This window comes from Ranitomeya imitator, chromosome 10, assembly GCF_032444005.1.
Source record: "Ranitomeya imitator isolate aRanImi1 chromosome 10, aRanImi1.pri, whole genome shotgun sequence".
Taxonomy (NCBI): Eukaryota; Metazoa; Chordata; class Amphibia; order Anura; family Dendrobatidae; genus Ranitomeya; species Ranitomeya imitator.
Genome location: NC_091291.1, coordinates 10,062,759 through 10,076,078, shown reverse-complemented (window position 1 = coordinate 10,076,078; position 13,320 = coordinate 10,062,759). Strand labels below are relative to the sequence as shown.

Below are 13,320 nucleotides of genomic sequence, written 5' to 3'. Positions count from 1 at the left end.
AAACTCGAGAAAAAAAAACAAACAATTGTTCAGAGACACATAAAGAAGAGTGACAGATGGTATCCGAGGGAGGAGAAAGAAGTCGTGGGAGACTATGGTGGATCATTACTTTTATCATAGAGCAGGTCCTCCTCATTTACTGTCCCAACCAAATAGTAAATAATATTCGCCTAATGGCCACCATTACAGCTTCTCACCCCAAAAGTATTACTAAACTGGAAAATCCAGACACCAAGTAGATTTTTTTTTCGTCATCATTTTTGGGAAGAGCAGAAGAAACTTGATGGGACAAGATGACACAATGATGGATAGTTAAAGAATCTGTCTCGACTCTGTAACCCATCAACGTATGCCCAATTGGGAAGGTGGACACAAGAGACGTGGTCCATCACTAATGAAAAATGCCTCTCAACCCAATGGACCAAGGATGGCCAATTGGGAAGGTGGACACAAGAGACGTGGTCCATCACTAAAAAATAATGCCTCTCAACCAGATGGACCAAGGATGGCCAATTGGGAAGGTGGACACAAGAGACGTGGTCCATCACTAATGAAAAGTGCCTCTCAACCCGATGGACTAATGAAAAATGCCTCTCAACCCAATGGACTAATGAAAAATGCCTCTCAACCGGATGGACCAAGGATGGCCAATTGGGAAGGTGGACACCAGAGACATGGTCCATCACTAATGAAAAATGCCTCTCAACCGAATGGACCAAGGATGGCCAATTGGGAAGGTGGACACTAGAGACATGATCCATCACCAATGAAAAATGCATCTTATCCCGATGGACTAATGAAAAATGCCTCTCAACCGGATGGACCAAGGATGGCCAATTAGAAAGGTGGACACCAGAGACGTGGTCAATCACTAATGAAAAATGCCTCTCAACCCAATGGACTAATGAAAAATGCCTCTCAACCGGATGGACCAAGGATGGCAAATAGGGAAGGTGGACACCAGAGACATGGTCCATCACTAATGAAAAATGCCTCTCAACCCAATGGACTAATGAAAAATGCCTCTCAACCGGATGGACCAAGGATGGCCAATTGGGAAGGTGGACACCAGAGCCGTGGTCCATCACCAATGAAAAATTCCTCTTAACCCGATGGACTAATGAAAAATGCCTCTCAACCGGATGGACCAAGGATGGCAAATGGGGAAGGTGGACACCAGAGACATGGTCCATCACTAATGAAAAATGCCTCTCAACCCAATGGACCAAGCCAATTTGTTATTACATGACTGACTGTCTTGTAACACCACGGGCATATATTGCCATACATGGTGATAAGTTGATCTCCGGAAGGGTTTCTCATCCCTTTTTATGTTTTCAAATTTGTGTAAATGGTTGGATTCATTGTCGTTTATGGTACAGTCCAATTGAGGATATTAACATGGACCATAAATGATGGTGAGAATGGATTGTAAATGACGTAGGCTTAGAATCTATTTTTGTTTTTTTGATGTAAAAAGCTTGATATTGACCCAACCTAAGAAGCTTCTTCTTTTCCAGATGAGGTCCTCCTTGCAGAGACTACAACAGGGGGTGTTAGTGAATGATGACACCAACACGCCAACTCAAGAAGAAGACGCTCTGTCCTGACCCATTATCATCTCCTTACCTAATTCCTATTGGACATTTTTGTCGAGGAGACGGCCATCCACCGAGCAGATCCTGGAAGACGATTTGCTCTCGAAGATGAGTTTGGTGACCTCGCATCCAAGCCAGCACCTTGCTCCAGGGAATGGAGGGCTGGATACTTTTTCCCTTCAAGAACAGTTACTGGGGTATAAGGCTACTTGATGATGAGATGTACGATAAGCTGCAGTCTGGGGACAGTGGTTACTTTCTAGATGAGAGTACATCAATGTCTTGCCGCTATTTAAAGATCTAGAGTATCAAAGGGAACTTTTTGTTTTTTTTGTCTAAGAATTTTGAATGTTTTTGTTTTGGGACCGAGAATAAGAACTTTATCAAGTTGTGGTTGATCTGCCCACCGTGGATGTAGGTCTAGACTGATGTGATCTATTTAGAAAGGTAACCTTTTCATATGAAATGTCTTGGACGATATGGAGCGCCGTCATTGCAGTGGGGCAGGTTTCCCATGATGCAGATTTGGCATTCCTTCCACACGGACCTACATGACTACCTGAAACTTGCCTTTTTTTGGGTTTTCTCCACAGTAAGACACTCCAAGCAAACTTTCATTGTGGTCTTAAGGGATTGCCCTTAAAATGGGGTGTATGAGGCACAAATGCCGTATGCATTGGCATTATGTTTGAGGATTTTTCTAGTTCTAGAGTAGATTCTTACAGTCTGGGCCATGGGTCATCTTAACAACACAAAATCAGCACTGTGATTCTAACTCTTGACCATGAACACATTCCTACTAACAAATCAAAAGATCCCCTACCCCCGTTTAATGTAGAGTTATATTGAGGTATTGAGTCTAGAAAGCATTCTGTGTGTTAGTGCTGAAAGTTGAGCTTCGAGTGCAGTTTAAACCTCTCGTATTTCATATTTTCCATAGCAAGCCAATTTCATTCTAGAATATTTAGGTATTTATTTATTTTTATTGTAATGGTATGGCCTCTTCTCTAGAAGAACAGATGCCTCTTTATTAGTCGTGTTTTCTGATACCGATTTCTCTTGCAACATTTTTAAAGTGTAACTTTTACCTACAGGTCAGAAGCGGCAGGGATGTGAGCTTAGCTCCTTTAGTACACATGGGTGAAATCACTGAAGTCAATTGTAACAAGTATTTTAAGTGTTCAATTAAGACGCTGTTCCTATAAATATTTTTTTTGCAGCAAGGATAGGCACATGCACGGTGAATATTTATAGGAACAGCGTCTTAATTGAACACTTAAAATACTTGTTACAGTTGACTTCAGTGATTTCACCCATGTGTACTAAAGGAGCTAAGTACGTTCAATCGGCTTGGCTTTCAAAGGAGTCTCTCCAACAATCTTGTATCACAAAAACATTGGGCTGCATCCATTGTGAGACTTGGGGCATTCCCATTGATAAAAGGAGACCATTCCTCCTTGGGGTCTTCACCAAAAAGCTGGTTATTGGGGTTCTTGCTGGTGGGAACCTATTTCAGTTTCTCTTTCTAAAGGGGTGAATGCTGTAACATTTCTGCTCATGCATCCTGCACTGGGTAGATGAAACGTATGATAAATGCCAACGCAGTCGATAGTTGCTCATGTCACCACTTGTTTACAGTGATCACTCCTGCAAGTTTCCATCTCTGAGAATTGTGCTGGATGCAGTTCTTTGTTTTGGGGGAAAAATGCAAAGACTCCACTTCCACCATCATTAATAGTTGCCTATCTAGAGAACATTAAGACCTCACATGAAGATATCAAAGTCCCCCCCAACAAAATAGCTGCTTCAACTGTAGGTGGCAGAGACACTTTAAATTTGGCAAGGGAGCCCTTATTGTAACCCCTTAATATTGGTTCATTTATGTTCTCTTGTATTTTGTCGACCAATGTTAATTTATTTTGCTGGAATGGAAATGACCTTTATGTGTTTAATTTATTATTCCTGTCAAATGCCTGCAAAGTATTTACAATTAACTTCATCACTGCCGCGTATTCGTGCTGGGGTCCTCGCTGCAGAACCCTAAGTCACTGCCAGATCCCAAGTCATGTTTGTGCTTGAATGTATGACAGAGGTAGGAAGAGATACCATGATGGGCCGGACCCATGTGTGTGTGCTAAATACCTCACCAGACTGTATTTACGTAAAGTTTGGAGGAAGCTGGGACCTTCTTATGTTGGCACATGAGACCGAGATTACAACTTTTTCTTGTTCTAACATATTAAAAAGAAGATGGTCTTGATGGTGTACAAGCCTTGGTCAACTGCTCCTTGCTCATCAAAGCTTGAAGATCAAGACTAAAACACCAAGACTTGTTGACATTGACTGGCTGACCAAGGCTTACTGACCTTGACTGGTTATTCAAGGCTTAAAGACCATGACACATAGACCATGGCTCGTTGACCTTGACTGGTTGACCATGGCTCGTTGACCATGGCTATTTGACCATGACTTGTTGACCTTGACTGGTTGACAATGGCTTGTTGACCTTGACTGGTTGACCAAGGTTCATTGACTTTGAATGGTTGACCATGCCTTGATCTTATAACTTTTAGCTTCCTTTCCTTGGTCAATTAGCCAATGCCTACGAGCTTCAGTATTTGACTGTCGAGCTTTGACAGCCATTGCTTGTAGACCACATCTTTTAGACCAAAGTTTGAACCTTAGTCAACTAGCCAAGAACTACAAACACGAAAGCTTAAAGATCATAACTCGATGTCCAAGGCATGGTCTTCTTACCTTGGTCACTTAGCCAAGGTTTACAATCTTCACTCTATATAATCTTTGGTCTTCTTCAAGTGTTTGGTCTAGGAGTTTAGGTCTACATTTTTCATTAGTATTTGGCATATGAATGTAAAGTGTACATTTATTTGTATTCCTGGCACTCCTTTTAGGTTTGGCATAACAAAAAAAAATGGCACACAAAAGTTAAGTCCCGTCCTAAGGTATTGCAGTCAAACTGAAATCAAAACTTCATTCAGCTTCAGGATTGTCATATTGTTCACCATATTTCCCTTAAAAAATGGGGAGGAATCACTTGTTGATGACTACTTTTGGTAATACGATTGGCAGCACTCACCTTTGTATTTGCTTTGCTATGCCAAACCAATAGCAATCTGCCCATGATCAAACCTTCAGCTTCCGTTTCCTTACTGACCGTACAAACCTACTTGGGTGGGCTGATGTTCTAACCAGTTGGCCCTGGCATGTGAATGTCAGTTATTGGGGAAACTGAATTGAGAGTCCACACAGAGACATCGGCAATGTACATGAATCCACCACTTGATATGGAATACTACACAATGAAGCTGATGCTGAATGGAGTTCCCCTTTAACCCTGCTGTTGTCTTCGGTCTGGGGAGACCGATTTTGAACTTTGGTATTTTTGGGGGTGTTCAAGATGCGGTTCTGAAACTTGTGGTTGATTGACTTAAATGAGGATGGGTCGGTCGGCCACGAGTTTCAGAGCCGCATCTTGAATATTTGAAAGAATATTGAAGTGCAAGGTCGGTCATTTTTGACCGAAGACAACAGCAGGGTTAAGAATAACCATAATCAAGAGAAAAGATTACAATGTAATGATTTACCCTTAACCATTTTGCTGCTGGGTGCTGTCATGTCTTTGGTTTGAGCTGCAGTAAGCGAAACATTTAATTTTTTGGGTTTGTTTTACGGCACTATCGGGTTTCCGATTTGACTTTTGTGTTGGTCAAATGGTTCCTCCACAGTGACCCTGACCAGCAAACCATCTGAGCTAAACTATTAGTGACTCCCTATGATATGACGGCACCACTATTGTGTGATGAAGAAATCTTAATATATTAGTTGTACCTCTAGACGCTCTTTCTATAGGACAGTAAAGAAAAATGGGTACCAGTCATGTAGTATTCATGGTCTTCAATATCCAAGTTCCCAGCCACTTTTTCACACTGTATTAATGTATTTTGCACAAATCCATGTACTGTCACTTTAAGGGTGTTACTCTGAATATATTAGTTTTGGGGTGTGGCTGTATACAGAGGGGCTGGATCTAGTTTATGATGATGATTTTAGGTGAGTTCAGTAGTTTTCAGGCACAGATGAGGGCGTTGGACACTACTGTCAACCTCAGAGGTGTCGTAGAAGTCCGTCAATAGCCCCAGGACCCCAAGGATCAGTTTGGGGTACAATATGGGAATTTCAGTACTAATTTTAGTAGTCTCTTTCATGATGTAAGGCTACATTGGAGTTTTGCCCCTCCCTTTGCCCGTTTTGTCTCCTGCAGTTCTTCTAGTCCCGGGCGATGCAGGTTTAGATAGACTTGAATACACTGTGTGTGAAATATTTTGTCAACCTGCTAATATTTATTAAAAATCATTGCAAATTTTTTTTTCTCTTTGGTTTATATGGTTCTTTGCCTCTACACTTGTAGTGCCCACCTCCGCGTAAGGATGTGACTCCACCCACCGAGGAGGTACTGCCCATGAGGATTTTGTAACAAGACCCTGCCAGTCTACGATGTGGCAAACGGTGAAAAAGCTCTTCTGGGATAAACCTAACTCTTGCACTCTTGCCCAAGATGGTGTAGTGGGTCCAGATTACAATGGTGTCACACATTGACCATTTTGGAATCCCTTGGGGTGGGCATTGCTAACCTAATCTTGGCAATGGAGGTCGATAGTAACCTGCACATTTGAATGGTGGCAAACCCTGTTGGTTTGGCGAGTGGCTTCACTTCTAGAAACCCTTTAGTATGGCACTGATGCCATCCACAATATACTACTTCTGCAGCCTGTACATGGAGTGGCCTCCATATTTAAAAAGCTGCCTCTTTTTATGCTGCCACCCAAAGTAGGAGGGACTAGTACTTTCTTGCCACCATTTTCTCGTTGACTTGTTCTCCACATTGCATTGCTGATGGAAGAAAGCGTCCCGTCCAGTTGGAAGGGAACATGGAACCCACCTGAGATGGGACCTCAAATGGCTCCGAACAGCTTGATGGGCTGTTTTGACCTTTCTGGGAATTGTCTGGTGTTATCTCCATAAAAGCCCATGGTGACCTATGTTTGGCTCAGCAGAATCATAAGACCACCAATATTGCCACCATAGCAAGCCACCTAGAACATTAATGGGAAGGATGGTATAAGAGTAAAATTAGGAATCCTATGATGGACTGAGCCCTTGGGAACGGTGATTTGTCTACCAATGCCTCTCGTGTGGCACATGCCTGACAGTCGTAAAACCAAATTACTGCTCCGAATTAGCCTCCACCAGCACTTGGTTTGAAGGGGTTAATTTGTTTTTTTGTTATCACCCTTTAGCCTTATTTCCGCTGAGCCAGAAAGAACTGATTCAGCAAAGTTTGCATTATTAATGAGCTTCGAGCTTTAATTTAACCCCCGCTAACCAAAAACTGCTGACTGCTACGCTAAGACCAAGCCCTGTCATGAGTACTCCGTGTAAAAGACAATCCTTGCCGAGCTCCACACCAAGGAATAAGACGGGGAAGCCAAAGAGATGAAGATGCATTTGTGTCTCCTCTGGGCTCTTCTGAATTCTACACATCCGTGCTGTATTTCCAGGTGGAGACTAACAGGGCTCCTTTCACTGCCAGAGGTTTCCATATTGATGTTCTTTTCGACATCTCGTACAAAACATTTCTTGTGTGGGGATCCCATTTGCAAATCCCTACAATGAACCCCAAAATAACGGGATTACAGATGCCTTTACACTAGCAGATCCCAACAGTGTTTAGATCCTCAGAACCTATTTATTGTTGATGGTCACCTTTCCACCAGTATTACATGTTGAGATGTCTCTATACCTCTTGAAGATACTTTTGAGATGCTAATCATAGATGCTTACAGTCATTCCAATCACTAAGAATCTGTCCGTCAAGATGCATGCTCAGATTACAATCCATGTATGAAAAGGGACGGAAGGAGAGAAAATAAATCGACTCGGACAATCATCTTGTGACTAGTGGGTGTAAGACATCTTATGATGTCCATCTCCAACCAGAAAGTTACAGTTATCAGAAAGCTAAACGACAAATTGGCTTCCAGTACCAGGATTACTCTTGGCATGGAAAATGCCGACGTACAGAATTGCTCTTGAACATCATCCAACGTTCAGAGAGATTTCCAGCTTCCAATAGAATAGGTGATCTTTAATTTAGTTCAACCCATACTCTTAAATTGTCCATGGTTTAATCAAAATTACACTAACGTAAGCCAACCATTGATGTGTGGTCAATTCCATAGTTTTCCGTCAGCCCTTCCTTTGTCCAAGCTGGTCCAACAACTCCAAGGTCCAGTTGTATCATGGTGTAGGATGCTTTCCAGTTGACTGACATTGCAACCCTTGCTCTCTTCTCTTACATTCTTGCAAATGATTCTCGTAGGTATCCGTACAATATCATAACGGGCTTAGGTCATTAATTCTTGTGGAGTTTTATGATCATAAAACTTAACAATGGTCAATGAGTTAAGGTGATCATACAAGATATAAGGCCCATCACGATTAGATAATACTAGAACAATGGGGATAGACGATCGTTGAAGACCAATGTTCTGGTGGGGTTACGTGGTCATACAACAAGACCAATAGTTAGAATTAGATGGCTATATAAGACCAATGGCCCAGTCAGTTGATGTGATTTTGTAAAGTCAGTGAGGATATGTCGCCATACAAGACTGAAGACCAAAGGGTTTTAGGTGGTCATAAAAGCCCAACTGTCCAATGGCAATTGTCTACGTTGGTGATGCTCTTACATGTAATATCCTGGGATGCTCTCCAGGGTCAGGAGCTGACATGCATCCACACCTCACGTTCCTGGTATTATACTCCCCAATAAGTGTACAATTGGTGAAATTGTGCAACTTGTTCCTTTCTTACAATGCCAATGCTGGAGATCACAACGATGGAAGTCTAGCAGCTTTCTTGTAGTCTTGTATATTTCTAAAAAAAAAAGCTTTCCTACTGGAAATGCTTACTGCAGCCGATGCCAGAAGGTATTAGTGTCACATGGACTTATAATTCCCAACTACATGTGGTTTGAGGGACAACTGAGAACCTCGTGACACCCCTGGCAGTATCATCATGACTCCACACCAGAAATCAACCAGCTGGGACACTGCCCCATGGCGAATCTCCAGGAGCTTCAATTGTTATCCGCTTTCTGTTTGTCACTTTGTATTTCATTCTTAATTCTCCAAAATGAATATATTTAAAATAAATAATTAAGTGGAGCTTTTATGTCACCAATGTACATCCGTAAAGGGAACCTGTCACCCCCAAAATCGAAGATGAGCTAAGCCCACCAACATCGGGGGCTTATCCAAAGCATTCTGTAATGCCCCTGGGTGAGTATAATCTAACGTCTTTTTCTCATCTTTCAGGATACATCGGGGGCTTATCTACAGCATTACAGAATGCATTACAGAATGCTTTAGATAAGCCCCTGATGCTGGTGGGCTTAGCTCACCTTTGATTTTGGGGTTGACAGGTTCCCTTTACTGTGGAAAGCTAATGCTAGGCTAGAAGATGTCCAGTCATGGCCAAAATCAAGGTCGGTGACAGATTTGCAGGCGCACAATGTAGCCATCGCCATTTATTTAAGGTGAAGATTGGGGACGTTGTGCTGTCTAAGCGCTGTTCTATTTCTTGACATTTCTACAGGTGCCAATCACTGCAGGTGAGAAGTTATGTAATTACTTTGTCTCAGTGCCCTGGGGTGAAGACTGGTGACATCACCACGCTGACAAATGGAGATCATAGTATGACCATCGCCATTTAGGAAGGATAGAAGGGAGTCTTTGCGTCCTCACTGATCCCTTACATCATCCTGAATTCTATGGTAACTGAAACTGCAAAATTGACGGAAACACCAGCCCCAGTATAGAAGACAGGAGCAGAAACACCAGACCAGTATAGGAGACAGGAGCAGAAACGCCAGCCCCAGTCTAGAAGACGGGAGCAGAAACGCCAGCCCCAGTCTAGAAGACGGGAGCAGAAACGCCAGCCCCAGTCTAGAAGACGGGAGCAGAAACGCCAGCCCCAGTCTAGAAGACGGGAGCAGAAACACCAGACCAGTATAGGAGACGGGAGCAGAAACGCCAGCCCCAGTCTAAAAGACAGGAGCAGAAACGCCAGCCCCAGTCTAGAAGACAGGAGCAGAAACGCCAGCCCCAGTCTAGAAGACGGGAGCAGAAACGCCAGCCCCATTCTAGAAGACGGGAGCAGAAACGCCAGCCCCAGTCTAGAAGACGGGAGCAGAAACGCCAGCCCCAGTCTAGAAGACGGGAGCAGAAACGCCAGCCCCAGTCTAGAAGACGGGAGCAGAAACACCAGACCAGTATAGGAGACGGGAGCAGAAACGCCAGCCCCAGTCTAGAAGACAGGAGCAGAAACGCCAGCCCCAGTCTAGAAGACAGGAGCAGAAACGCCAGCCCCAGTCTAGAAGACAGGAGCAGAAACACCAGACCAGTATAGGAGACAGGAGCAGAAACTCCAGCCCCAGTATAGGAAACAGGAGCAGAAACGCCAGCCCCAGTCTAAAAGACGGGAGCAGAAATGCCAGCCCCAGTCTAGAAGACGGGAGCAGAAATGCCAGCCCCAGTCTAGAAGACGGGAGCAGAAACGCCAGCCCCAGTCTAAAAGACGGGAGCAGAAACGCCAGCCCCAGTCTAAAAGACGGGAGCAGAAACGCCAGCCCCAGTCTAGAAGACGGGAGCAGAAACGCCAGCCCCAGTCTAAAAGACGGGAGCAGAAACGCCAGCCCCAGTATGAAAGACGGGAGCAGAAACGCCAGCCCCAGTATGAAAGACGGGAGCAGAAACGCCAGCCCCAGTATGAAAGACGGGAGCAGAAACGCCAGCCCCAGTATGAAAGACGGGAGCAGAAACGCCAGCCCCAGTATGAAAGACGGGAGCAGAAACGCCAGCCCCAGTCTGAAAGACGGGAGCAGAAACGCCAGCCCCAGTATGAAAGACGGGAGCAGAAACGCCAGCCCCAGTATGAAAGACAGGAGCAGAAACGCCAGCCCCAGTCTAGAAGACAGGAGCCTTACCCTCGTTCCAATGGGCAAAGTAGTGAAGGTTAAAGGGAACCTGTAACCTGAATTTGGCGGGTCCTTTTTTTGGGTCATATGGGTGGTGTTTTCGGGTCTTTTATTAACCCCTTCTTTTCCCGCTGGCCGCGAAATTGACTTGCCGTTGATTCGCTTTCCTCCCTAGTTAACGCGTGCGCAAAGCAATCTTGCCTTGCGCACGCGCAGTATGCTTTGCCCAACTGCGGGCAAAGCCGAAAACCATTAGTGCCTGATACAATATACCTGATGCAATATTCTAAATAAAATACGGGTGTACAATATGCGCCCTTTGCCTTTAAACAATAGAGCACACTGATTAAGGTCTTTGCAGACTGAAACGTTTGTGAATGTGAACACTGTATGTATTAAACACCCCTTTTTGCATCAGACATTTTGGAGTGTGCTGAGTATACTCTATACTAGGTTTAAGGTCTGGGCACCTACTTTCACGCACCTCCACGCTGGGCTGTGCTGAACATTTACTCTACTGTATCATTGAATGTAAGCCACACCTCCTGCGATGACATTACTGAAAGTAAGACACTCCTCCTGCGATGACATCACTGAATATAGGACACACCTCCTGCGATGACATCACTGAATATAGGACACACCTCCTTCGATGACATCACTGAATATAGGACACACCTCCTGTGATGACATCACTGAATATAGGACACACCTCCTGCGGTGACATCACTGAATATAGGACACACCTGCGATGACATCACTGAATATAGGACACACCTCCTGCGATGACATCACTGAATAGAGGACACACCTCCTGCGATGACATCACTGAATAGAGGACACACCTCCTGCGATGACATCACTGAATATAGGACACACCTCCTGCGATGACATCACTGAATATAAGACACACCTCCTGCGATGACATCACTGAGTGGAATACATACTGTTAGTCATTGGGATTCTCCCGCTGCAGGAGGTAGATTCCAAGCCTTATCTGCCTCTGTGGTCTCCCATTCAGGCCCGGCCTCTGCGGGTGCTGCCAAACATAGATGTCAGTCCCAGTGTCTTGCACAGGCTTGTGGTGTTTGCTTGATTACTGCTGGCTCTCCAGCCAAGTCGATAGGAACCAGCCATAAGCAGCGGCAACCTGACACTCTGGAGTCTAAGTCCAGAAATCACCTTACTGAGCATGCTCATGATGTGGCGTCTTCCTATTGGTGGACGGAAGTCAGCTGCTCTGGTGATGTGGCAGCTCTGGATTGGCCCTTTGACGATGTCTTGGCCAGCTGGGCGTGAGTGTTTGGGGTGGAGCCTGTTGTATAAAAGACCCCCCAATGGCACCCGCAGGCACGCTAGTATCATTTATGTGTGGCTATATGAGTGGAGACTCTACCACTCTGTCTGCATGTGTTATATGTTAGTCTAGCTTTGGGAATGTACACGTAGGCAGGCATCTAGTGTCAGTGGGGGCAATTAGCCGTTGACTTAGTATCTGTTACCTACATGTGTGCAGTTAGCACAGTAGAGTCTCAGAGCAAGTTCAACCCTAGTCAGGGTATTATGCTCAGCATCTGTTCCGTTTCTGTGTGCGAGTGATACAGCTCAGTTGCAGAGCATCTCTTTCATTTCTGTGTACGAGAGACACAGCTCAATTGCAGAGCGTGTCCTTCATTTCTGTGTACAAGTGACACAGCTCAGTTGCAGAGCATCTCCTTCATTTCTGTGTGCGAGTGACACAGCTCAGTTGCAGAGCATCTCCTTCATTTCTGTGTGCGAGTGACACAGCTCAGTTGCAGAGCATCTCCTTCATTTCTGTGTGCGAGTGACACAGCTCAGTTGCAGAGCATCTCCTTCATTTCTGTGTGCGAGTGACAGCTCAGTTGCAGAGCATCTCCTTCATTTCTGTGTGCGAGTGACACAGCTCAGTTGCAGAGCATCTCCTTCATTTCTGTGTGCGAGTGACACAGCTCAGTTGCAGAGCATCTCCTTCATTTCTGTGTGCGAGTGACACAGCTCAGTTGCAGAGCATCTCCTTCATTTCTGTGTGCGAGTGACACAGCTCAGTTGCAGAGCATCTCCTTCATTTCTGTGTGCGAGTGACACAGCTCAGTTGCAGAGCATCTCCTTCATTTCTGTGTGCGAGTGACACAGCTCAGTTGCAGAGCATCTCCTTCATTTATGTGTGCGAGTGACACAGCTCAGCTGCAGAGCATATCTTTCATTTCTGTGTACGAGTGACACCTCAGTTGCAGAGCATCTCCTTCATTTCTGTGTGCGAGTGACACAGCTCAGTTGCAGAGCATCTCCTTCATTTCTGTGTGCGAATGACACAGCTCAGTTGCAGAGCATCTGTTCCATTTCTGTGTGCGAGTGACACAGCTCAGTTGCAGAGCATCTCCTTTGTTTCTGTGAGCGAGTGACACAGCTAAGCTGCAGAGCATCTTCTTCATTTCTGTGTGCGAGTGACACAGCTCAGTTGCAGAGCATCTCTTTTATTTGTGTGCGAGTGACACAGATCAGTTGCAGAGCATCTCTTTTGTTTCTGTGTACGAGTGACACAGCTCAGTTGCAGAACATCTTTCGTTTCTGTGTGCGAGTGACACAGCTCAGTTGCAGAGCATCTCTTTTATTTCTGTGCATGAGTGACACAGCTCAGTTGCA

The 13,320-nt window shown here is 44.8% G+C and overlaps 1 protein-coding gene across 4 annotated transcripts in view; it reads left to right on the top strand.

Annotated features, from left to right (window-relative positions):
* GRAMD1A (GRAM domain containing 1A) overlaps window positions 1-5,983 on the top strand; it is a 97,100-nt gene extending 91,117 nt beyond the window's left edge. For all 4 annotated transcript variants that reach the window (XM_069741576.1, XM_069741574.1, XM_069741575.1 and 1 more), the window contains one exon: window positions 1,521-5,983. In XM_069741576.1, the coding sequence (XP_069597677.1) occupies window positions 1,521-1,610 (90 nt within the window). In that variant the 3' untranslated portion in view covers window positions 1,611-5,983. The remainder of the gene's footprint in view (window positions 1-1,520) is intronic.
* The last annotated feature ends 7,337 nt before the right edge of the window (window positions 5,984-13,320 follow it).